Raw genomic sequence first — 25,000 nt, forward strand, 5'->3', positions numbered from 1 at the left:
CTATCGACAAGCACCAGACCCAGAGAAGCTCTGTAAGTAACTACTACTAACTACTACTAACTACTACTAACTACTACTAACTACTAACTACTACTACTAACCTGTAAGTAAACCTAACCCAGTGATTACATCATCACTCCTATCGACAAGCACCAGACCCAGAGAAGCTCTGTAAGTAACTACTACTAACTACTACTAACTAACTACTACTAACTACTACTAACTACTAACTACTACTACTAACCTGTAAGTAAACCTAACCCAGTGATTACATCATCACTCCTATCGACAAGCACCAGACCCAGCGGAGCTCTGTAAGTAACTAACTAACTACTACTAACTACTAACTACTACTAACTAACCTGTAAGTAAACCTAACCCAGTGATTACATCATCACTCCTATCGACAAGCACCAGACCCAGCGGAGCTCTGTAAGTAACTAACTAACTAACTAACTACTACTACTGTAACTACTACTAACTAACTACTACTAACTAACCTGTAAGTAAACCTAACCCAGTGATTACATCATCACTCCTATCGACAAGCACCAGACCCAGCGGAGCTCTGTAAGTAACTAACTACTACTACTAACTACTACTAACTAACCTGTAAGTAAACCTAACCCAGTGATTACATCATCACTCCTATCGACAAGCACCAGACCCAGCGGAGCTCTGTAAGTAACTAACTAACTAAGTAACTACTACTAACTACTAACTACTACTAACTAACCTGTAAGTAAACCTAACCCAGTGATTACATCATCACTCCTATCGACAAGCACCAGACCCAGAGAAGCTCTGTAAGTAACTAACTAACTACTACTAACTACTACTAACTACTAACTACTATTAACTACTACTACTAACTAACTACTACTAACTACTACTAACTAACTACTACTAACTAACCTGTAAGTAAACCTAACCCAGTGATTACATCATCACTCCTATCGACAAGCACCAGACCCAGCGGAGCTCTGTAAGTAACTAACTAACTACTACTAACTACTACTAACTACTACTAACATCTATCTGTGATGGTTTGCTCATGTCTAGATAATGATCTATCTGTGATGGTTTGCTCATGTCTAGATGATGATCTATCTGTGATGGTTTGCTCATGTCTAGATGATGATCTATCTGTGATGGTTTGCTCATGTCTAGGTGATGATCTATCTGTGTTGGTTTGCTCATGTCTAGGTGATGATCTATCTGTGTTGGTTTGCTCATGTCTAGGTGATGATCTATCTGTGATGGTTTGCTCATGTCTAGGTGATGATCTGTGATGGTTTGCTCATGTCTAGGTGATGATCTATCTGTGATGGTTTGCTCATGTCTAGATAATGATCTATCTGTGATGGTTTGCTCATGTCTAGGTGATGATCTATCTGTGTTGGTTTGCTCATGTCTAGGTGATGATCTATCTGTGTTGGTTTGCTCATGTCTAGATAATGATCTATCTGTGATGGTTTGCTCATGTCTAGGTGATGATCTGTGATGGTTTGCTCATGTCTAGGTGATGATCTATCTGTGATGGTTTGCTCATGTCTAGGTGATGATCTATCTGTGATGGTTTGCTCATGTCTAGGTGCTGAAGCTCTTGTCTATCTCCTATCGTTTGATCGAGTCTTGGGAGTTCCCCAGCCGCTCTGCTCCTCTGAGGAATCAGATCTCCAAGCTCACCGACCTGAAGACTGGGTTAGGGCTGCTGATCAAGGTGCAACCCTAACCCTAACACATTACATACCCTATTATACCTATTATATTATATTAACCCTATTACATACCCTATTATATACCCTAACACATTACATACCCTATTATACCTATTATATTATATTAACCCTATTACATACCCTATTATATACCCTAACACATTACATACCCTATTATTATGGAAGTTTTTATTGGACTTTATTTTTTCGTACGATTTTTCTGTGTATTCGTAAGTTTTTTCAGTCTTTAAGTTTTTTCAATTATAATCTTTGTACGTGTTTGTGTTCACATTTTTTCTACGAAGCATGCCATTTACGTGTTTGTGGATCATTTTTTACAACACCAAGCCATTCTTTTTCTACAAAGCATGCCATTTAACTGCGACGAATAATGTCCCATTTTTACCTCTCCTCTCTTCACAATTACTACTTTGTGCATAATATCCATACCGTGTAAACTTTCACAGGAATTTCAAGGCTTGGCGTGTATTTTCAAAGTCGTGCGACTAAAAAGACGACGCAACAGTCTGCGAAGCACAACAATCACTTGCTTGCATTGCATTCAGCGCACACGGACGAAGTCTGAAAAATACGACGACGCATGTTTAGTCAGTTAATATGACTAAACATGCGTCGTCGTATTTTTCAGACTTCGTCCGTAAGATGAGTGGTCGTGTGCGCTGAATGCAATGCAAGCATGTGATTGTTGTGCTTCGCAGACTGTTGCAGTCGTCTTTTTAGTCGCACGACTTTGAAAATACACGCCAAGCCTTGAAATTCCAGAGTACAGTTGTGAAAGTTTACACGGTATGGATATTATGCACGAAGTAGTAATTGTGAAGAGAGGAGAGGTAAAAATGGGACATTATTCGTCGCAGTTAAATGGCATGCTTTGTAGAAAAAAAATGGCTTGGTGTTGTAAAAAATTATCCTCAAACACGTAAATGGCATGCTTCGTAGAAAAAATGTGAATGCAAACACGTACAAAGATTTTTCTGCAAATGCTATTTTTCTTTTTGCGAGGTCGTTTTTTTCTGCTAAGTGTTTCATTTTCAAAGACGAAACACACAATATGCACGATAGACTGAAAAAACTTACGAATACACTGAAAAATCTTACGAAAAAATAAAGTCCAATAAAAACTTCCATATATTATACCTATTATATTATATTAACCCTATTACATACCCTATTATATACCCTAACACATTACATACCCTATTATATACCCTAACACATTACATACCCTATTATATACCCTAACCCTAACCCTAACACATTACATACCCTATTATATACCCTAACCCTAACACATTACATACCCTATTATACCTATTATATTATATTAACCCTATTACATACCCTATTATATACCCTAACACATTACATACCCTATTATATACCCTAACACATTACATACCCTATTATATACCCTAACACATTACATACCCTATTATATACCCTAACACATTACATACCCTATTATATACCCTAACCCTAACCCTAACACATTACATACCCTATTATATACCCTAACCCTAACACATTACATACCCTATTATATACCCTAACCTGAAGACTGGGTTAGGGCTGCTGATCAAGGTGCAACCCTAACCCTAACACATTACATACCCTATTATATACCCTAACCCTAACCCTAACACATTACATACCCTATTATATACCCTAACCCTAACCCTAACACATTACATACCCTATTATATACCCTAACACATTACATACCCTATTATATACCCTAACACATTACATACCCTATTATATACCCTAACCCTAACCCTAACACATTACATACCCTATTATATACCCTAACACATTACATACCCTATTATATACCCTAACACATTACATACCCTATTATATACCCTAACACATTACATACCCTACCCTAACCTGAAGACTGGTTAGAGCTGCTGATCAAGGTGCAACCCTAACCCTAACACATTACATACCCTATTATATACCCTAACACATTACATACCCTATTATATACCCTAACACATTACATACCCTATTATATACCCTAACACATTACATACCCTATTATATACCCTAACACATTACATACCCTATTATATACCCTAACACATTACATACCCTATTATATACCCTAACACATTACATACCCTATTATATACCCTAACACATTACATACCCTATTATATACCCTAACACATTACATACCCTATTATATACCCTAACACATTACATACCCTATTATATACCCTAACCCTAACCCTAACACATTACATACCCTATTATATACCCTAACCCTAACACATTACATACCCTATTATATACCCTAACCTGAAGACTGGGTTAGGGCTGCTGATCAAGGTGCAACCCTAACCCTAACACATTACATACCCTATTATATACCCTAACCCTAACCCTAACACATTACATACCCTATTATATACCCTAACACATTACATACCCTATTATATACCCTAACAATACATACCCTATTATATACCCTAACACATTACATACCCTATTATATACCCTAACACATTACATACCCTATTATATACCCTAACCTGAAGACTGGGTTAGGGCTGCTGATCAAGGTGCAACCCTAACATACACATTACATACACACACATTATACACACACACACACGCGCGCGCGCGCGCACACGCACGCACACGCACACGCACACGCACACACACACATACTATTATTAATTCATACTGATATAATATTATTAATTAATACTGATATAATATTATTAATTAATACTGATATATTATTGATTCCAAACATGCAAACATGACCTGCTTTAATTACTTCACTTTAGATTCCTAGCTTAACGAATAGAATCACTATCTTTTTTATGTCCAATGTATTTGTATTCAAGTTCATAAAGTTAACAGTAAGTATAATAATATTACTATTAATAAGTATACATATTAATGCATTTGAAATTAAACTAATTGCAAAAAATAAAAGATCTACAAGGTCAAAGTGCCCCCTGTCGCCGGGCAGATTAATGACAATGGATCGAATGAATAATTAGTGTGTGATAATGATGTCATCGATGAACAGGCCAATCAGGATGCGGGGGAGGGTCTACTGGACAACGAGGCCTTACAGTTGGCTCCTTACGGGAATTATTACGATTCTCTGGGAGACGAGTCTCTACGACGCACCTACGAACTGCTAGCCTGCTTTAAGAAGGACATGCATAAGGTAAGTCTCTACGACGCACCTACGAACTGCTAGCCTGCTTTAAGAAGGACATGCATAAGGTAAGTCTCTACGACGCACCTACGAACTGCTAGCCTGCTTTAAGAAGGACATGCACAAGGTAATTATTACGATTCTCTGGGAGACGAGTCTCTACGACGCACCTACGAACTGCTAGCCTGCTTTAAGAAGGACATGCATAAGGTAAGTCTCTACGACGCACCTACGAACTGCTAGCCTGCTTTAGGAAGGATATGCATAAGGTAATTATTACGATTCTCTGGGAGACGAGTCTCTACGACGCACCTACGAACTGCTAGCCTGCAAGAAGGACATGCACAAGGTAATTATTACGATTCTCTGGGAGACAAGTCTCTACGACGCACCTACGAACTGTTGGCCTGCTTTAAGAAGGATATGCATAAGGTAATTATTACCATATATGGTCATACACCTACGAACTGCTGGCCTGCTTTAAGAAGGACATGCATAAGGTAATTATTACCATATATGGTCATACACCTACGAACTGCTGGCCTGCTTTAAGAAGGACATGCACAAGGTAATTATTACCATATATGGTCATACACCTACGAACTGCTAGCCTGCTTCAAGAAGGACATGCATAAGGTAATTATTACCATATATGGTCATAGCCTGCTTTAAGAAGGACATGCATAAGGTAATTATTACCATATATGGTCATACACCTACGAACTGTTGGCCTGTTTCAAGAAGGACATGCATAAGGTAATTATTACCATATATGGTCATACACCTACGAACTGCTAGCCTGCTTCAAGAAGGACATGCATAAGGTAATTATTACCATACTAGAAGTTTGCGGCCCGAGTCCAGGCCGCTGCGCGGGCTTCACCGCCATGTTGCGGCAGTGTGGTGTGTGTAATGGCCAAATATGGGTAATTCTTTTTTTGAGAAAAAAAAGTTTTTTGAGAAAAAAAAGTTTTTTGAGAAAAAAAAAACGTTTTTTGAAAAAAGAAAAATTGAAAAAAAAAAATTTTGAAAAAAAATTTTTTTTGAATTTTTTTTTTTTGAAAAAAAATCATTTTTTTGAAAAAAAAAATTGAAAAAAAAAATTTTGGGGGAAAAAAAAACGCTTGCGCACACACACACACACGCGCGCGCACGCCCGCCCGCCCGCACGCACGCACGCACGCACGCACACACACACACACACACACACACACCCCCCTCTGTTGTAATTCGATACTCTACTCTGCTCAGCTCCTCTCCCCCCTCCCTCCCCCTCCCTCCCTCTGTAACTTGATATGATCATTTTGACGTTTCAGCACTGGCCAGAATGTTCAGAATACTATGTCAGGACTGGCTGCTCTGCGTGAGGCGAGATGTTGTTAAATTGAAATAAATGCGGTTCAAAGAGTGGCATGTTTAAAATGTGGACAGTTGTAAATGTTCACGTTTGTTCGACGTGGTGGCTATGTTTGTGAGAGGTGTTTGTGAGAATATGTAGCTAAACATTCTGGTTTAGGTTTGCCACCAATTGCTCCAGTATAGATGCTTGATGCTTGATATGGTCATAGCCTGCTTCAAGAAGGACATGCATAAGGTAATTATTACCATATATGGTCATACACCTACGAACTGCTGGCCTGCTTTAAGAAGGACATGCATAAGGTAAGTATTACCATATATGGTCATACACCTACGAACTGCTAGCCTGCTTTAAGAAGGACATGCATAAGGTAATTATTACCATATATGGTCATACACCTACGAACTGCTAGCCTGCTTCAAGAAGGACATGCATAAGGTAATTATTACCATATATGGTCATACACCTACGAACTGCTAGCCTGCTTCAAGAAGGACATGCATAAGGTAATTATTACCATATATGGTCATACACCAACGAACTGTTGGCCTGTTTTAAGAAGGACATGCATAAGGTAATTATTACCATGTATGGTCATAGCCTGCTTTAAGAAGGACATGCATAAGGTAATTATTACCATGTATGGTCATACACCTACAAACTGCTAGCCTGCTTCAAGAAGGACATGCATAAGGTAATTATTACCATATATGGTCATACACCTACGAACTGCTAGCCTGCTTTAAGAAGGACATGCATAAGGTAATTATTACCATATATGGTCATACACCTACGAACTGCTAGCCTGCTTTAAGAAGGACATGCATAAGGTAATTATTACCATATATGGTCATACACCTACGAACTGCTAGCCTGCTTCAAGAAGGACATGCATAAGGTAATTATTACCATATATGGTCATACACCTACGAACTGCTGGCCTGCTTCAAGAAGGACATGCATAAGGTAATTATTACCATGTATGGTCATAGCCTGCTTTAAGAAGGACATGCATAAGGTAATTACTACCATATATGGTCATAGCCTGCTTTAAGAAGGACATGCATAAGGTAATTATTACCATATATGGTCATACACCTACGAACTGCTGGCCTGCTTCAAGAAGGACATGCATAAGGTAATTATTACCATATATGGTCATAGCCTGCTTCAAGAAGGACATGCATAAGGTAATTATTACCATATATGGTCATAGCCTGCTTTAAGAAGGACATGCATAAGGTAATTATTACCATATATGGTCATAGCCTGCTTCAAGAAGGACATGCATAAGGTAATTATTACCATATATGGTCATAGCCTGCTTTAAGAAGGACATGCACAAGGTATTTATTACCATATATGGTCATACACCTACGAACTGTTGGCCTGCTTTAAGAAGGACATGCATAAGGTAATTATTACCATATATGGTCATACACCTACGAACTGCTAGCCTGCTTTAAGAAGGATATGCATAAGGTAACTATTACCATATATGGTCATAGCCTGCTTCAAGAAGGATATGCATAAGGTAATTATTACCATATATGGTCATAGCCTGCTTCAAGGAGGACATGCATATGGTAATTACCATATAAGGTCAACATGTTGCATAAGGTATAGAAATGCAGAACCTCGTATCTCCTGCTTCATCATACAAGAATGTTGCACAAAGCACACAAGCACACAACGCCTCGCCGTGCGAGGCGTTGTGTGCTTGTAGATCAGATGTAGAAACATTGCTGACTGTAACTCTTTTATACTGATGATGTCATGTTGTTATAATTATAATAATTATTATTATGTATTATTATCAACAGGTGGAAACGTACCTGACGGTAGCAAAGTGTCGTCTCTCTCCAGAAGCCAACTGCACCCTGTGACCACGCCCCTTTTAGAGACCACACCCCTTTTACTCTGAAACCCCGCCTCCGCCCCTCCCCCACCATGACACAGCAGGACGTGTCTATTCACGTTTAATCATGTTTAATATTCACGTTTATTCATGTTTAATATTCACGTTTATTCATGTTTAATATTCACGTTTATTCATGTTTAATATTCACGTTTATTCATGTTTAATATTCACGTTTAATCATGTTTAATATTTTCACGTTTAATCATTTTATTATCAAACTGATAGAAAGATTTGATTTCTGTCTGTAGTCAAATAAAGTTGTTATGGTGCATTTTAATGTCTGTTGATTGATTGATTGATTGATTGATTGATTGACAATATTATTGTCAGTTTGCATAGGCAAAAGGTACAGTTTCATGACAGTACAGTTAATAAATAATACTAATACTACTACTACTACTACTACTACTACTACTCAGGGGCGTCAATTGGGTATGGCAGGGGTATGCAGCTGCCATACCCTGGGTCCAGGGTATGGCAGGGGTATGCAGCTGCTATACCCTGGGTCCAGGGGGGAAGATAAAAGTTAGTTCTAAATATGAATCCATGAATGTCTCTTTGTCTATCTGTGCTGGTTATTATGTTGGTAAATTACAGTAAAATAACTACAAATGCTAAATTTAACAAAATTACTATGGATATACTATGGATGTTGATGTGCAAGCTCATAGCATGGCACTAACTGTTTTTAACATTCTATAATACTATGGATATTGATGTACAAGCTCATAGCATGGCACTAAACTGTTTTTAACATTCTATAATACTATGGATATTGATGTACAAGCTCATAGCATGGCACTAAACTGTTTTTAACATTCTATAATACCATGGATATTGATGTACAAGCTCATAGCATGGCACTAACTGTTTTAACATATTAGAATAGCCTCTAAAATTGAAATGGAGTCAAAGGTTCTGATAATTTAAACATTTCACAACTCCAGTAAATATATTCTACTCATTACTCTCCTTCACCGATTGTGAATGAGTGTCATGAAAAGCTCTTCATACTGGTTTAAAGTTTATATCAGTAGGATAAGATAGTGTACAATATATAGTAGGCCTATAGTATGATCTAATATAATATAACCACTAGTTTATATCAGTACAGTAGTATAAGATAGCATAGTAGGCTATAGTATTAGAATATTATATATAGTAGTAGGCTATGATCTAATAGGCTATAATATAACCACTAGTTTAAAGTTTATATCAGTAGTTTAAGATAGTATAGTATTAGTATACTAACATATAGTACTAATATATAGTATGATCTATCCACAAGTTTCCTACGCCCCATAGTGCATTGCGCAAACGTCTGCATCGATCTTCCGCCGCCGATTTACAAGCTCACAACGGGTTGCATCTGCGACGCGACGTGAGCTTGTATGTCTGCTGTTAAACCCGGAAGTTTGGTCCTGATAGTCTCCAGTAAACTCCCGCGGAAACTTGTGGATAGGCCAATTATTTGTTTACAAACATTGAGACTGAATGCACAGCTGACTGTATCATGTAATCAATTCCCAACAGATCCCCAAACCTGTTGTTTTGGGGAGCACTGGTTATTCAACCTCCTCTTGTGTGCTAGTGAGGTGCTCCCATGGGTGCGCCCTCATCGAGACATATATACTTCATTGCGCAACGGTGTTCCACGTCAACCGAGTAGCTGATATACAAACTCACATCGCGTCACCAATGCAACCCTTCTGAGCTTGGAGGTCTGCGGCTCTGCACGCGACACCGTCGCAGGACGGAGCATAATTAGGCTTCATGGACTGCAGCTGGGCGAGCAGTAGACGCTCTGGTGATCCAGTGGATCGGGTATGGAAGTTTTTATTGGACTTTATTTTTTCGTAAGATTTTTCAGTGTATTCGTAAGTTTTTTCAGTCTATCGTGCATATTGTGTGTTTCGTCTTTGAAAATGAAACACTTAGCAGAAAAAAACGACCTCGCAAAAAGAAAAATAGCATTTGCAGAAAAATCTTTGTACGTGTTTGCATTCACATTTTTTCTACGAAGCATGCCATTTACGTGTTTGAGGATAATTTTTTACAACACCAAGCCATTTTTTTTCTACAAAGCATGCCATTTAACTGCGACGAATAATGTCCCATTTTTACCTCTCCTCTCTTCACAATTACTACTTCGTGCATAATATCCATACCGTGTAAACTTTCACAACTGTACTCTGGAATTTCAAGGCTTGGCGTGTATTTTCAAAGTCGTGCGACTAAAAAGACGACTGCAACAGTCTGCGAAGCACAACAATCACATGCTTGCATTGCATTCAGCGCACACGACCACTCATCTTACGGACGAAGTCTGAAAAATACGACGACGCATGTTTAGTCATATTAACTGACTAAACATGCGTCGTCGTATTTTTCAGACTTCGTCCGTGTGCGCTGAATGCAATGCAAGCAAGTGATTGTTGTGCTTCGCAGACTGTTGCGTCGTCTTTTTAGTCGCACGACTTTGAAAATACACGCCAAGCCTTGAAATTCCTGTGAAAGTTTACACGGTATGGATATTATGCACAAAGTAGTAATTGTGAAGAGAGGAGAGGTAAAAATGGGACATTATTCGTCGCAGTTAAATGGCATGCTTTGTAGAAAAAGAATGGCTTGGTGTTGTAAAAAATGATCCACAAACACGTAAATGGCATGCTTCGTAGAAAAAATGTGAACACAAACACGTACAAAGATTATAATTGAAAAAACTTAAAGACTGAAAAAACTTACGAATACACAGAAAAATCTTACGAAAAAATAAAGTCCAATAAAAACTTCCATAGTCGGGTGGGTGATCAAGAGGAGCGCTCCCTCTGTTCTGATGACGGTGAATAGAGGTGGGGTTTGAAGGACAACTGTTTTGATCGCTATTATTGTTTACAATCAACAGAAACTAAGGATTATATATTTCAAGAGTGAGAATTTACAGTAAAAGTCCTAAGCATTCATCCTCCACACTGGGAGAAAAACGGCATCTGAAAGTTTGATGGAATGCATTTTTAAACACGAGTGCCATCCATTGCATCCTATGAACGGTGGGGTTCATTTGGTGCCGACCGGCGTGCGCATGCTGGTTTATATCAATGTGACGTGGACCATTAAGGCATCTATATTATAAATAGGCCTACTAGTTTACTTCACAACCGTTCATTTAAAGTCACTTTCTACAGGTTCATTTATGCAGTCATAAAATAGCCGATCTACAAGCCCACAGGGCACTCGGATGTGACGTGTTGTACAATCTTCTTCATTGGTGTCTCTTCGTCCCTCAGACAGGACAACAGCTCAGTGTCGCCGTCTTGTGGTTCAACATCAGCTCTGCACTCTGAGCTTTGAGATGCGTTTTGATGCAAAATGTGTTAGAAAGTTGATAATAGCGCCATCTGGTGGTTAATCTACCACATATGGGTCGCATCGGCTTATTTCTTAGCGTTATAAATTATACTTTTAAAAACGTATGTTTTTATTCTTGTAACAAACGACTGGTGATAATTTAACACAACTGTTGGATTAATAAAGATAAAGAACACTTTTATATCAAAAAGGAGGACGTTTTTACATCATTTAAGGAGCTAGCTAGCTAGCCTAGCATGCTAACATGCTACCGGATGTAAACACGGTCATTTCCGGTGTGTTACATTGCAATCAGTGACCCTATGGAGTTCTGTGCCTGGGTACTGCGGCTGCGCAGTCGCCGAAAATAGCCGATCTGCTCGGCTATTTTCGGCTCCACCGTCATACGATGAGCATGCACAGTTTGCATTAGCTTTAGCTATTATTAGCTTTATTTAATCTTCATGGCTTTTATTAGTTGTTACTGGTTGTGTTGTTCTGTAAAGGATAGAAAGTTAATTTAACACAACTGTCGATTGAAATAAATTAACTTTTAAACCAAAATAGACTTGTTTTTACATCTTTGAGAAGCTGACTAGCTAACAAGCTAACAAGCTAGCTAGCTAGCTGATGGTGTAAACACAGTTACGTCACATTAAGGCCCTCTTACATCTAACAACTTGGTAAAGATTTCTCAGTCGTAATAAAATCGAGGCTATTTGCGGCGCGCTCCCGTGACTCAGTCGTTACTCAATCGTTAAATGTGAGGTAGTGGTCCGACTCGATTTTTACCCCGATTTGAGACCCAGATTATGTTACGAGAATATCAAACTGGTTTAATATTTTCACAAATCGGGCTGAGTCTGAATGAATACAATGACGTAGCCTAGCCTACAACCAAAACAGAACAAGCCAAAAGCCAAGCCATTCATTCCCCAAAAGACGCTGCGCTGCCAGCCTGGTCGTTGTTGGTGCGGCTACTAGGACAGCCCTTTATTAGTTATTTCTCCGCGTTTCCATTATTCCAAACATTCAACGTTGATAATAGTTGAAAGGATCGATCTGCGCGGGCTGAGAGGAGAAAACTAGAGAGGAGAGGGGAGGGCTGAGGGAGGAAGGCGGAGCTCGGTGTGTGTGTGCACTGCTGTGATGGGAAAAGTAATCAAGTAAAAGTATCAATACTGCAATACTGTGATGCGACGCGCTGTGACTGAGCTTGTAGATCGGCTATTTTCATTTATGGTTAGCCTAATGCTTTATAATAATATTATAATTTATTTAGGAACATATAATAGGCATATTTCAGCAATTAAAAGGGAATCTTGAACCAGTCTTTACAAAATCTTTAGAGGCATACACATCTAACTAACAACTGAAATCTTTGAAAAATCATCCTACAGTCTTTGGGGAGTCTTTTTCAAATCTTATAGTGTGAGGGGTAGTCTTTAAGAAATCTTTCCCAAATCTGTCCACAATCTTACCAAAGTTGTTAGGTGTAAGGCTAGCTTTAGTCACATTATTAAAACGGGATTTCCGGTGTGTTGCATTGAAATCAGTGACCCTATCGAGTTCTGTGACTGGGTACTGCGGCTGCGCTGTTGTCGAAAATAGCCGATCTACAAGCTCTCAAGATCGGCTATTTTCGGCGAGTGTCGGCGGCGTGCGGAAGTTTTCTCTTGGTTTTTATTGTTGAACTTGACAGAAAACAGCCGGAAGTGCTCTTTTGGTTTCATCAGCAATGACTTAACAGACTTTAACAGTCTATTTTCCACCACTAGATGGCAGCAGAGCACAGGTTTTACCACCACTGCGCTTTGTTCTTGTACATGTAGACCTATATATTATACTGTGCTTTGAGCCGTGAAATAATGTTCCAAGATCTGCTGTTTTCAAACATTTTGTACTTTTACTTTTGGTACTTTTAAAGTAGCCAACCTTTTGATGCAAATTCTTTCATTATTTTATTCAAGTACATTTTGAATTCCAGGCTTTTTGTAACTTTACTTGATTTTCCTTCTTCTGCCTGCCTGCCTGTCTGCTTAAATGATGCTTATAATTAATTCAGCCTTGTTTCATAATTAGGTACCACATGCTATTAGCATGAATAAAATACACTTTTGATGATCATGTATGTATGTATTGCATAGTTACAATAATCTTTGTTATTGTACATGTATATATTATATAGTTACAATAATCCGTATTATTGTACATTCATATCATATATTTGTATCGATAAGTTAAGCAATGATTTCATGAAAGGAAGCCAATTTCATTTGGCATCGGCAGGTGGCAGCAGTGAGCTCAACAGCAATACAAAGGTGCATAATAATAATAATAATAATTATAAATAGAAATAGAATGCCTTTAATAAACAATAATATGTTGGTATTGTTCTTTTTTCTTCATGTGAACCCGAGTGCGCCTGCTCGGTGCCTCGTAGCTCTGGTCCATAGCGTTAGTGCTATGGACCAGAGCTCGGTGCCTCGCGGACAACCAATCAAGAGTGAAATGTACACAGGCCAATCAGATCCTTCCAGCAGTCTTCCTGGTGCTTGCCTGAACAACTTGCATTCTCTCTCTATTATTTATTATGTATGTCCTTCCCCAGCAATATATAGTAGGCCTATAGTATGATCTAATATAATATAACCACTAGTTTATATCAGTACAGTAGTATAAGATAGCATAGTAGTGCTTGACTGAACAACTTGCATTCTCTCTGTATTATTTATTATGTATGGGTTAGGGTTAGGCTAACCCTAACCCTAACCCTAACCCTTCCCCAGCCCCCATTGGCCAAGCTTCCTGGGACTCACTGAACTCATAAGTAGCACTGCTCACTTCTCACTGGGTGTGATCTTTTTTTTTTTTACCTCCAGATGCCCCATATGTTTGTTTGTTTTCTGCAGTCATTATTATTTAAATAGGAGAGTTTACAGAGACTGGAGGCTTCACAGCTCAAACCCTTCCACGGTGGGTAGGCCTATGTATATTTTTTTCCCTCCAGTCTACACCAAAGTCCCTCCGTTGGAAAAAGCTACCAGCTTTTGTGTAGAAGAAACAAACTGTTTGCTACAACTCAGATTATCTCTGGAGTCATGTGATGAATGTCTATTAACTATAAGTTATGTAAAGAAATACTTAAAAAAAAAATAACTAAAATAAAAACTCTTAATCAAATAAATTGTTCTTCATTTCTTATGTTTGCCAACGTGACTATATTCTGCCATGTGAAGCTCAACCAATACTCCAGCTAACACCACTCCCAGGTGTTTTTCCACCAATTGCACCTCTTTGGCTAAGGGCCCTGCCTTTGTACTGTCTGACGGAACTCACTATATGTTATGAATAATGAAGATAACATAGTGTTATAACTCACTATATGTTATGAATAGTGAAGATAACATAGTGTTATAACTCACTATATATTATGAATAGTGAAGATAACATACTGTTATAACTCACTATATATTATGAATAATGAAGATAACATAGTGTTATAACTCACTATATATTATGAATAGTGAAGATAACATAGTGTTATAACTCACTATATATTATGAATAATGAAGATAACATAGTGTTATAACTCACTATATATTATGAATAATGAAGATAACATAGTGTTATAACTCACTATATATTATGAATAGTGAAGATAACATACTGTAGTCAGTGTCCTCGCCTTTCAGGCGAGCCCACAACTAAAGGAGTGACGTGTCATGCATCCATGAGTCTTTATACTGGGTGTCCCTTTATGTTTTCACTGTAAATAGTTAAGAAGGACAAAACAACAAATGGGACATTTAGTCATTTCAACCTGCAGTGAAATGAAGGTATTTTAGGAAGCCTCTCAAAAGGATTGCGTTGACAGCTGCAGAACAACCTTCTCCCTTATATTACTTATATAAATCTCCCTAGGAGGTGCTCTTATTGGGACCCTCATTGATTACAGAGTCCTTGTCTGGTATCGCGATGCCCCAGCTGCCTTAAAGTTAAAGCTCCAAACAGCCCAGAACAAACTAGCTGCCTCACTCAGTCCGCTAAACGTTACAATATCTACATTTACAGAACTATAACTTCATCACATTAAGATTATAAATAATACAATCTATTAGAAACATTTATAACTAATATAATGTATTAGAATGTCTACATGTGGAGGTTAGAGTTTATAGATTTATAGGTTTATAATGACAGCTCCATAAATCACATTCAACCCAGATTTGACTGTAAAAAAAAAGGCTCAAATTGGTTCTCCTGCGACACCACTAACATGTGGAACGCCTTCCCGCAGGCCTTAAAGGAGAGTAAAAACCTGACCTCCTTTAAAACCGCTCTGTAAACTTGTGTAAAGTCACCTTCCAGACGGCTGCTACTCGGAACTTGTAAATAGACTAAGCTCAAATCTACCTCCCCTTTCCCCCTGTAAATATCTTCCTTTTATTTTTATGTTATTTTCCTTTTTTCATGCTTTTTTACCTTTTGTTATGCAAAGTACCGTGTTCTATCTGTCTGTCACTCAATGTTATATGAGTTAAATATCTATCATAGTACTGTGTTCTATCTGTCTGTCATTCAATGTTATATGAGTTAAATATCTATCATAGTACTGTGTTCTGTCTGTCTGTCATTCAATGTTAAATGAGTTAAATATCTATCATAGTACTGTGTTCTGTCTGTCTGTCATTCAATGTTATATGAGTTAAATATCTATCATAGTACTGTGTTCTGTCTGTCTGTCATTCAATGTTATATGAGTTAAATATCTATCATAGTACTGTGTTCTGTCTGTCTGTCATTCAATGTTATATGAGTTATACATATATTTTCCTAATAAGCTGAAAAGCTTACCAGGATCTCCTTTTAGTTGACCTCATGAAACTGTACTTTCTCATATGCAACCTGACAATAAATCCTTCAATCAATGAATCAATCAAGAACTACCATATATAACTGTATTAGAGTTATATAATAATAATAATAATAATAAAGTATGTGTAATTAATGTAATTGTATCCATCATATAAATGTATCCGCCTTCAAACAACATCGGCTTTCTCCGTCTGTCTCTCTCACACACTCGGCCTTTGCCCTTTTCCGTCAACCATCTCTTGGATGGAACCAACCCCCCCCCCCCCCCCCCCCCCTCGGCTATCTCCGTAGGTGTTCGGCTCTTAACCGCTCCTCCTCGGCTATCTCCGTAGGCGTTCGGCTTTTAACCGCTCCTCCTCGGCTATCTCCGTGGGTGTTCGGCTCTTAACGGTCGTGAATGTTCAAATGTTCGGCTCTCGTCTCGTCAGTTGTTCTCAGACCGGGAGGAGAGCAGATTAAACTATTAAACATTAAAACATTAAATAAACTCTCAGAGTTCCAGCAGGAAGGAGCAGCGGGATGACGGTGCTGCAGGAACCCGTTCAGGTGCGTTGTTGAGCGGGGAGAGAGTTGAACTCCAGCCCGCTGTGTGGCTGGAGGCCTGCGGGGAGCGGAGGCTCCTAGAGCGGCCTGGAGCTGAACTCCACACCGCTGTCTGGCTGGAGGCCTGCGGTGTAGCGTTAGCATGTAGCAGCTAGCTGCTGTTCATGGCTGTGTTGTTGTTTTATTGTGTTGTTGTTGTTGTGTTGTCAGTGTGTGTTGTCTGTCTGTCTGTCTGTCTGTCTGTCTGTCTGTGTGTGTGTGTGTGTGTGTGTGTGTGTGTGTGTGTGTGTGTGTGTGTGTGTGTGTGTGTGTAACAACTTCATGTTGAAGCTAGCAGGCTAGGCTAACGTCAGTAAACATAATGAATATTATCTAATAATGATGCTAGATCAGGGGTCCGCAACGTCTTCAGGCCAACAAGGACCCCTTAGTTGAGAGAGAGAGATGACGCAGGACCCCCTCAACCTGTTCATGGATTCCATACAGTTTCAATCATCAGTGTATTTTGGATTCATGTCAATTTGTGTTTTCAGATATTTAACCACTTGAACCGTCAATACTTAATAAACTTGACCTTTCACTCTGTACTTGGTCTGCTCTTTTTCCCCTCTACTCCAAAGCTCTTTGCTGAAAATAGCAGATCTACTGTAGATCTGCTATTTTAGGCTAAAGTTTTCAGAATATATCAAGGACACTGGGTTCAAGTGGTTAATATTAAAAAAACAGAAAAAGGTTTCTATCACTCAAAGATTTGTTGGCCCCCCTGTAGTAACTCTGAGGACCCCCTAGGGGTCCCGGACCCCCTGTTGAAGACCCTTTTTCTATACCAGCTTTTTAACATGAAGTTCCTTGTTTTTATTTTCCTGACAGTCAGTTTGACATGTCAACATTAAATTATATTATTTATGACATCATATCAAATATGTATACGTCCAGCTGATTTTGATCCATGTATACATCAATGGTTCTCAACGTGTGGGTCAGGACCCCAGAGGGGTCCCCAAATTATTTTGGGGGGTCCCCAGATGTTTAGCTAGGCCCTAAATGTTAACATTGTTTTCTCACTCAACAGTAAACAGACCAACATACAGTATCAGTGTACACATGGTATAAGACATTATAAGTACATACATACAGTATCAGTCAGTTTACAGTATCAGTGTACACAACTACACATGGTGTCTGCAAGTGCCATTTAAGGACTTTAAAGATGGTTTCAGTGCCTCTGGTCCAATATGTTGGTCAGAAATGGTGAAAACGGCAGAGAGGCGTTACAAGCTTGTAGATCTGCTATTTCCACAAAAGAACAGATCGAGTCAAACTAAATGTAATGCCAACTCCAAGTGATTGTGATGGGTGGGGACTGGGGGGGTCCCCAGTTCACATAATATTATGATTATTTTGGGGGTCGGGCCTGAAAAGGTTGAGAACCACTGCTATACATAACAAGCTTTAGTAATATCATCTTTCTGCATGTAATGATCGTTAGACCCACCAATAACCCACCTATGATTAGATCATTAAACCCACCTATCATTAGATCATTAAACCCACCTATAACCCACCTATGATTAGATCATTAGACCCACCTATCTCCCAGTCAGAGTTAGGGGTAGTAATGATCATTAGACCTGTTACCATGCTATTAGACCATGTTAGACCATGTTAGTGATGATGTAATGATCATTAGACCCACCTATCATTAGATCATTAGACCCACCTATCATCTCTCCCAGTCAGTTGTCATTTTGAATGAATATAGAATGATGTGCAGGATGTCATTTGTAGACAGATTTGAGTGGACTTAATTTAACTGACAACACTTTTTGTTATATTTAATTTTAAAAGTCAAATCCTCTCACAAATATGCCAGTGTGTCTGACAGTGATGGAGACGGTGAAGTCCTGCTATAGCCTAAACCTAAACCTACCCCTATTCTATTGATCTGAACTCAACTAACATTCTAGTCATGTATTCTATTGATATGAACTAACATTCTATAGTCATGTATTGTATTGATATGAACTAACATTCTATAGTCATGTTATGTATTCTATTGATATGAACTCAACCTTAATACTCTGATATATTTAATAATGTGTCATGATGAACTTGATTCTAACAACAATAAGTGTTTAATTACATGTTTGTTTTAGAAGTTCACCTTAAATAATGGACCTTTGATTTAACGCGCGCACGCACGCACGCATGCACGCACGCACGCACGCACGCACGCACGCACGCACGCACGCACACACACACACACACACACACAGTTACACACACTTGGCTGCAAACAGTGTGGTGGTGTTTACCTATGTGACTGTATGAGTACAGTATGGTGTATGACTGTATGATTATGTATGAGTACAGTACAGTGTATGACTGTATGATTATGTATGAGTACAGTACAGTGTATGACTGTATGATTATGTATGAGTACAGTACAGTGTATGACTGTATGATTATGTATGAGTACAGTACAGTGTATGACTGTATGATTATGTATGAGTACAGTACAGTGTATGACTGTATGATTATGTATATGAGTACAGTACATTATATGATTATGATTATGTATGAGCACTGAATGGACAACACAAGCATTCACGTTTACTGTATGTACAGTAGCTTAATGACATGAACTACACACAAGCACCGCTCACTTCACACTAGCTGGGATTTTATTTCTTCTATACAACCAATGGCAACGATATGTACCAGACACACTTACTGTATGAGTGATGTTATTGGTGCATGTGTTTAATGACAGGAGTGTTGTGATTGGTGCATGTGTTTAATGACAGGAGTGATCTGATTGGTGCATGTGTTTAATGACAGGAGTGATCTGATTGGTGCATGTGTTTAATGACAGGAGTGATGTTATTGGTGCATGTGTTTAATGACAGGAGTGTTGTGATTGGTGCATGTGTTTAATGACAGGAGTGTTGTGATTGGTTCAGAGTCTTTATTGACATGACTCAATGATGTGATTGGTGCAGTGGTTCCCTATGGAGACACCCAGAGCCTTAGAAGAAGAGAGTTGTAACAGGCTTTGATCTCTCGATGGCAGTCAGTTATTCAACCCCCTCTGACACATGTGTTCATTACATGTGTTCATTAGTGTAACCACTGTTCCTCTGACACATGTGTTCATTAGTGTAACCACTGTTCCTTTGACTTGGAACTTGTCAACTGAGCTCAAAACTGTACTTTTTGGAGTATTCAATGTCTTTGCAATTGCTTTATATCCTTGTCCTTTTTTGTACAAAGCAATAATCTCTTCTCTGACCTTTTCTGACCGTTCCTTAGATTTAGCCATGTTTCTAACTGCTCTAATCAAAGTCAACAAGTCAACAAACTTCTAGTCAGGCCAGATTGCACATCTGATGCAACTATTTAAGCCCTTGATTAGTTGATTGCAGTTGATTACAGATGTGTTTGGTGTAATTAAGAGTGAATAATTGAAAGTAAATGTTGCGTTTAAAGTGGCATTTAGCAGTGAATTTGGAAAAAGAAAAAAAAGCATTTTATTTGTTGAGCTATTTACATTGTTCTTGTATAATTTATTTATTTCATTCAGTTGTCAGTTTGTGAATTTAGCCAATAAACCAACCAGATTTGCAGAGGAGGGTTGAATAATTTTTAGCACAACCTTAGTTCCAACCATTGGAACTATGGGATAGTTCCAACCATATGGGATAGTTCCAACCATTGGAACTATGGGATAGTTCCAAGTCCAACCATTGGAACTATGGGATAGTTCCAACCATTGGAACTATGGGATAGTTCCAACCATATGGGATAGTTCCAACCATTGGAACTATGGGATAGTTCCAACCATTGGAACTATGAGATAGTTCCAACCATTGGAACTATGGGATAGTTCCAACCATTGGAACTATGGGATAGTTCCAACCATTGGAACTACATTGCCATTGAGAGAAAATGAGAATTTCCTCCTTCCATTCTTACAATGGGAGTCGATGCTAAATGGTAAATGGTTCATTTATACCAAGGCCAGGTCGCAGTTACTATGAAAACCTCCACCGACTGTCTGTCTGTCAGTCCGTTACGTCACACTATTGGTCCTACTCTTATCTCCGGCACCGCTGCCCCACCCATGCCAAACTTTGCACACACACTCTCACACACACACACACACACACACACACACACACACACACACACACACACACACACACACACACACACGTCACAACCTCCGCCCCTGATTTCTCACATGCCCCTGTTCTAGCGCCACCATGAGGCTGCTTTTTGCTGACAGCATTAATGGACACTGCTCCTACAGCAAAGTGGTACACTATAGTTATCCATACTATAAGGCCTAGCAAAATAATTAGTTGGGTTCCGGTAGGCGACCGACCCTATTAAATATGTGCGACCCAGATGATTTTATTGGCATTTGGAGTAAAAAAAAAAAAAAAAAAAATTAAGTCAAAATCCGACCGAGTCGATCAAAAACGTCTTACAAAAAATATATTTGCTGCGACCACACTCGCGAAGTCAGGACCTGTCCCCGGTTCCCGAGGCTAAACTAATGTGAGTTTACGTGACAACGTGTATTCCTCCAAACAGACACACACGCGCACACACAATCAGGGGACAGACTGAGTGGCGCTCAGTCAACAAGTGGCAGCGATGCTAACAACATTAGCAGCTCAGACACCAGTACAGCTCAGCCCTGCACAGCCACAGAGAGACGTGATATGGAGACTAAACATTTATGACAGCGTGGCATTCCTCTGAAAGACTGCGCGGCAACAGTGCTTGTGTTACGGACCCCCATGTGTCTCTCTCAGTGCCGGCGAGCCGTATACGCAGGGCCCAGCCGATCTAAAGGCCCCCCACCGCCCCCTCCTCAGCAGAAAAGACCCAAGTGCTGCATGGTTAATCCTTTTCAAACCGAAATCGCGATGCAAAATCTCGCGATTAGCGAATCGCAAAGGCCCTCTGCGAAGTAGACTTCCCAATCAATATGGAGACGTTTTAATTTTTGAAATCCCTTCATAATTGACTAAGGAATGATCAAATCAAACGGTGGTGACTTTCTTTGCTTCCGAGCATCCACATGCTGAAAGTGAAAGTGAATTTGGCACAGTGGCTGCTGTGCAGGACTCTGCCAGTGCAGGGGCGTAGCCAGGAATTACATTTTGGTAGGTGAAATGCCTACCAACGGGTAGGCAAGGGGGCCTAGGGGTGCTGCAGGTGTTCCAGCACCCCATGGGGGAGTTTTCATTTTTTTTAAATAAGAAAAGAACAAATCAAACATAGCAAAAATACGTTGCCTGTTGTTGTCGTTTTTTATTTATTCATTTATATAATATTTCCATTAAAAAATGGATTAAAAAATGAAAAAAAAAATATTAGGCCTATTATTTTTCAAACATAGCAAAAATATGTTGCCTGTTGTTGTCGTTTTTTATTTATTAATTTATATATATATATATATATGTCACCGGATATAAGAGAACCAGCACATTCGAGACGCGGAGCACTCGTGATGCGGCACGGGGCGGAGCAAGCGGTCGCCACAACAACGTATTCCAGGCGGTGCGCCGCTCTATTGTCCACGACACTGCGAGCGGCTACCGAAGCCCCCCTGTATCCACGAAGCCCAAACGAGTTACGAGGCCCCCCTGGGTCCACGAAGCCCCAAGCGGCGCGAAGGCCAGCGGACCTTGGTCCTGCTCTTCGCCCCCGAGCGCCGCAGGCGCGAGTGGCCGCGAAGAGCGGGCCAGGGCCGCGCGGCCGGCGGAGCGCCGCGCGAGTTACGAAGCCGTGGTGAATGCAATCGTTATATTTATGCCCAGGCCGTAAGGCCTGGGCAAGCGCACGTTAAACGCCCTGTCCAAGTGACTACAATGGAGCTAATGGCTAGGCTAGGCTAGGCTAGGCTAGGCTAGGCTAGGCTAGTAAATAAAGAGTAAACACTTCCGGTCTGCGGCGAGTTCAAAGCGTGACGTAACTCTCTTATCCATTGGCTGACGTCGCCATCTGGTGGTGATTAGTGTGTGGTGAACGTCAAAACGAGTGCTCCATGACAACTTTTCCTGGTTTCTTGAACATACTGTAACATATATATATATATCCATTATAAAATGGATTAAAAAATGATAAAAATAATTAGGCCTAATATTTTTAAGTGGGCGCTCGCTACGCTCGCGCCCGCAGGAAGGCCCCATAGCAGAATCACGCTTAGGGCCCCCATGGGCCCAGAAACGGCTCTACTCTCTCTGCCTGGGTGCGGTGCGTCTGCGACTATCACTGCTCGCTCGCTCGCCAAGCTGTGTTCCTTTGTCAAATCTAAGCTGGAAAATCTAACACTTCCGGTGGCCAATCTCTTCAGAATAAGATATGTTGCCTAGCAGCCTAGCAGCAATAAGACTTCCAGATGGTGGTCGATTTCATAATGCAATTATACTTCCAGACGGTGGTCGACTTCTTAATCTCTTCAGAATAAGAGAAGACATTGAAATATGTTTTCATTTGTATAATTCATTAAAACTGTAAATTAAACATTAAAATGTAATTCAAAATTGCTGTTTTAAATGATTAATTAAAACTGTAAATTAAAAAAAAAAAAAAAAAAAAAAACTACCTACCCATCCTTCCCATGAGGAAATAAAATAAAATTCCTTGCTACCCATCATGCCCACAAAAAAATAAAAATAAAAAATAAAATAAAATAAATTCCCTACCTACTCAGCCCTAAAATGACAGCCAACCGGAACCCAACTAATTATTTTGCTAGGCCTAATTAGAGAGAGAGGTCAGTCAGTGTCAGTCAGTAGGAGGTCAGTCACAAAATGCATTATCTATTCACTCGCTTCAGCGACTGATCTCAAATTTAACATGGCATTGGCCATTAGCATTATACACACGGTGACGGAGCCCGAATTTCATTTTCCCAAAATTCTAGCTATTTATTAGCGTTTCTTCACTCTACAGCTTTACAGCCTGTTGTCAGGGTTACGGTCCGTTCCTCCAGGCCATGGGATCTGTAGCCCCGGGCCCACACACACCTCTCTCACAGTTAGGAATGTCTCTCTCTCTCTCTCTCTCTCTCTCTCTCTCTCTCTCTCTCTCTCTCTCTCTCTCTCTCTCTGCATGGGTTGCAACGGGTGATGTGTGTCTCATCTTCCAACGGGTATAGAAAAATTATGTGGAGCAAATACATCCTCATACTTCTATTCACCTAATTTTGCTGTTAAATTATTTGTGTCCATCATAAATATACACTCCCCCATGGGCTGCTCCTTACATTATGATGCTCCCACATATTCTCACGCACGCACCATGCAGTTACAGTTACTTTCCCCATAACCCACACTCTGCACATATTTTGCAGCACATATATTCGAACGGTTAAGGTCTAGTATAGTTATATTATATATCTATACTATAATTTTGCGAATGTCTGAGTGAGTGTCTGTCTGAAACAGCGTTTCTCCTCAGTGGCTGGAGCAATTGATCTGAAATCGCATCACCATTAGCATATGAACACACCTAAGCCATTAAAGCCATTAAACGAGGTAGCCATTAAACGAAACGGGTATTTCTTACATTGATGCTCCTACATATTATCATGCAAGCACCAGTTAAAGTTACTTTCCATCCCTCATATACTGTATGCACAGTGCACCTCCCATAACCCACACACTGCACATAATTTTGGAGCTCATATCTTTGAACGGGTAAGGGCTAGTATATTATATACACTATCTCACAACTCATGTCATCAACATGGATCTGTCCCATTTCCCATACTCCCTCCTGATTGGCTACCATTGTCCCATTTCTCATACTCCCTCCTGATTGGCTACCATTGTCCCATTTCTCATACTCCCTCCTGATTGGCTACCATTGTCCCATTTCTCATACTCCCTCCTGATTGGCTACCATTGTCCCATTTCTCATACTCCCTCCTGATTGGCTACCATTGCCTTCTAATGTTTGCTGGATTGAATTCTGCACATCATGAACACCACGTGCCTTTTCTTTGC

The 25,000-nt window shown here is 39.7% G+C and overlaps 1 protein-coding gene across 3 annotated transcripts in view; it reads left to right on the top strand.

Annotated features, from left to right (window-relative positions):
- The first annotated feature begins 16,863 nt into the window (after window positions 1-16,863).
- cdc27 (cell division cycle 27) overlaps window positions 16,864-25,000 on the top strand; it is a 46,304-nt gene continuing 38,167 nt past the window's right edge. For all 3 annotated transcript variants that reach the window (XM_080724109.1, XM_080724110.1, XM_080724111.1), the window contains exon 1: window positions 16,864-16,976. In XM_080724109.1, the coding sequence (XP_080580235.1) occupies window positions 16,950-16,976 (27 nt within the window). In that variant the 5' untranslated portion in view covers window positions 16,864-16,949. The remainder of the gene's footprint in view (window positions 16,977-25,000) is intronic.

The sequence above is a fragment of the Nannobrachium achirus genome (genome assembly GCF_963921795.1).
Source record: "Nannobrachium achirus genome assembly, chromosome: 4".
Lineage (NCBI taxonomy): Eukaryota > Metazoa > Chordata > Actinopteri > Myctophiformes > Myctophidae > Nannobrachium > Nannobrachium achirus.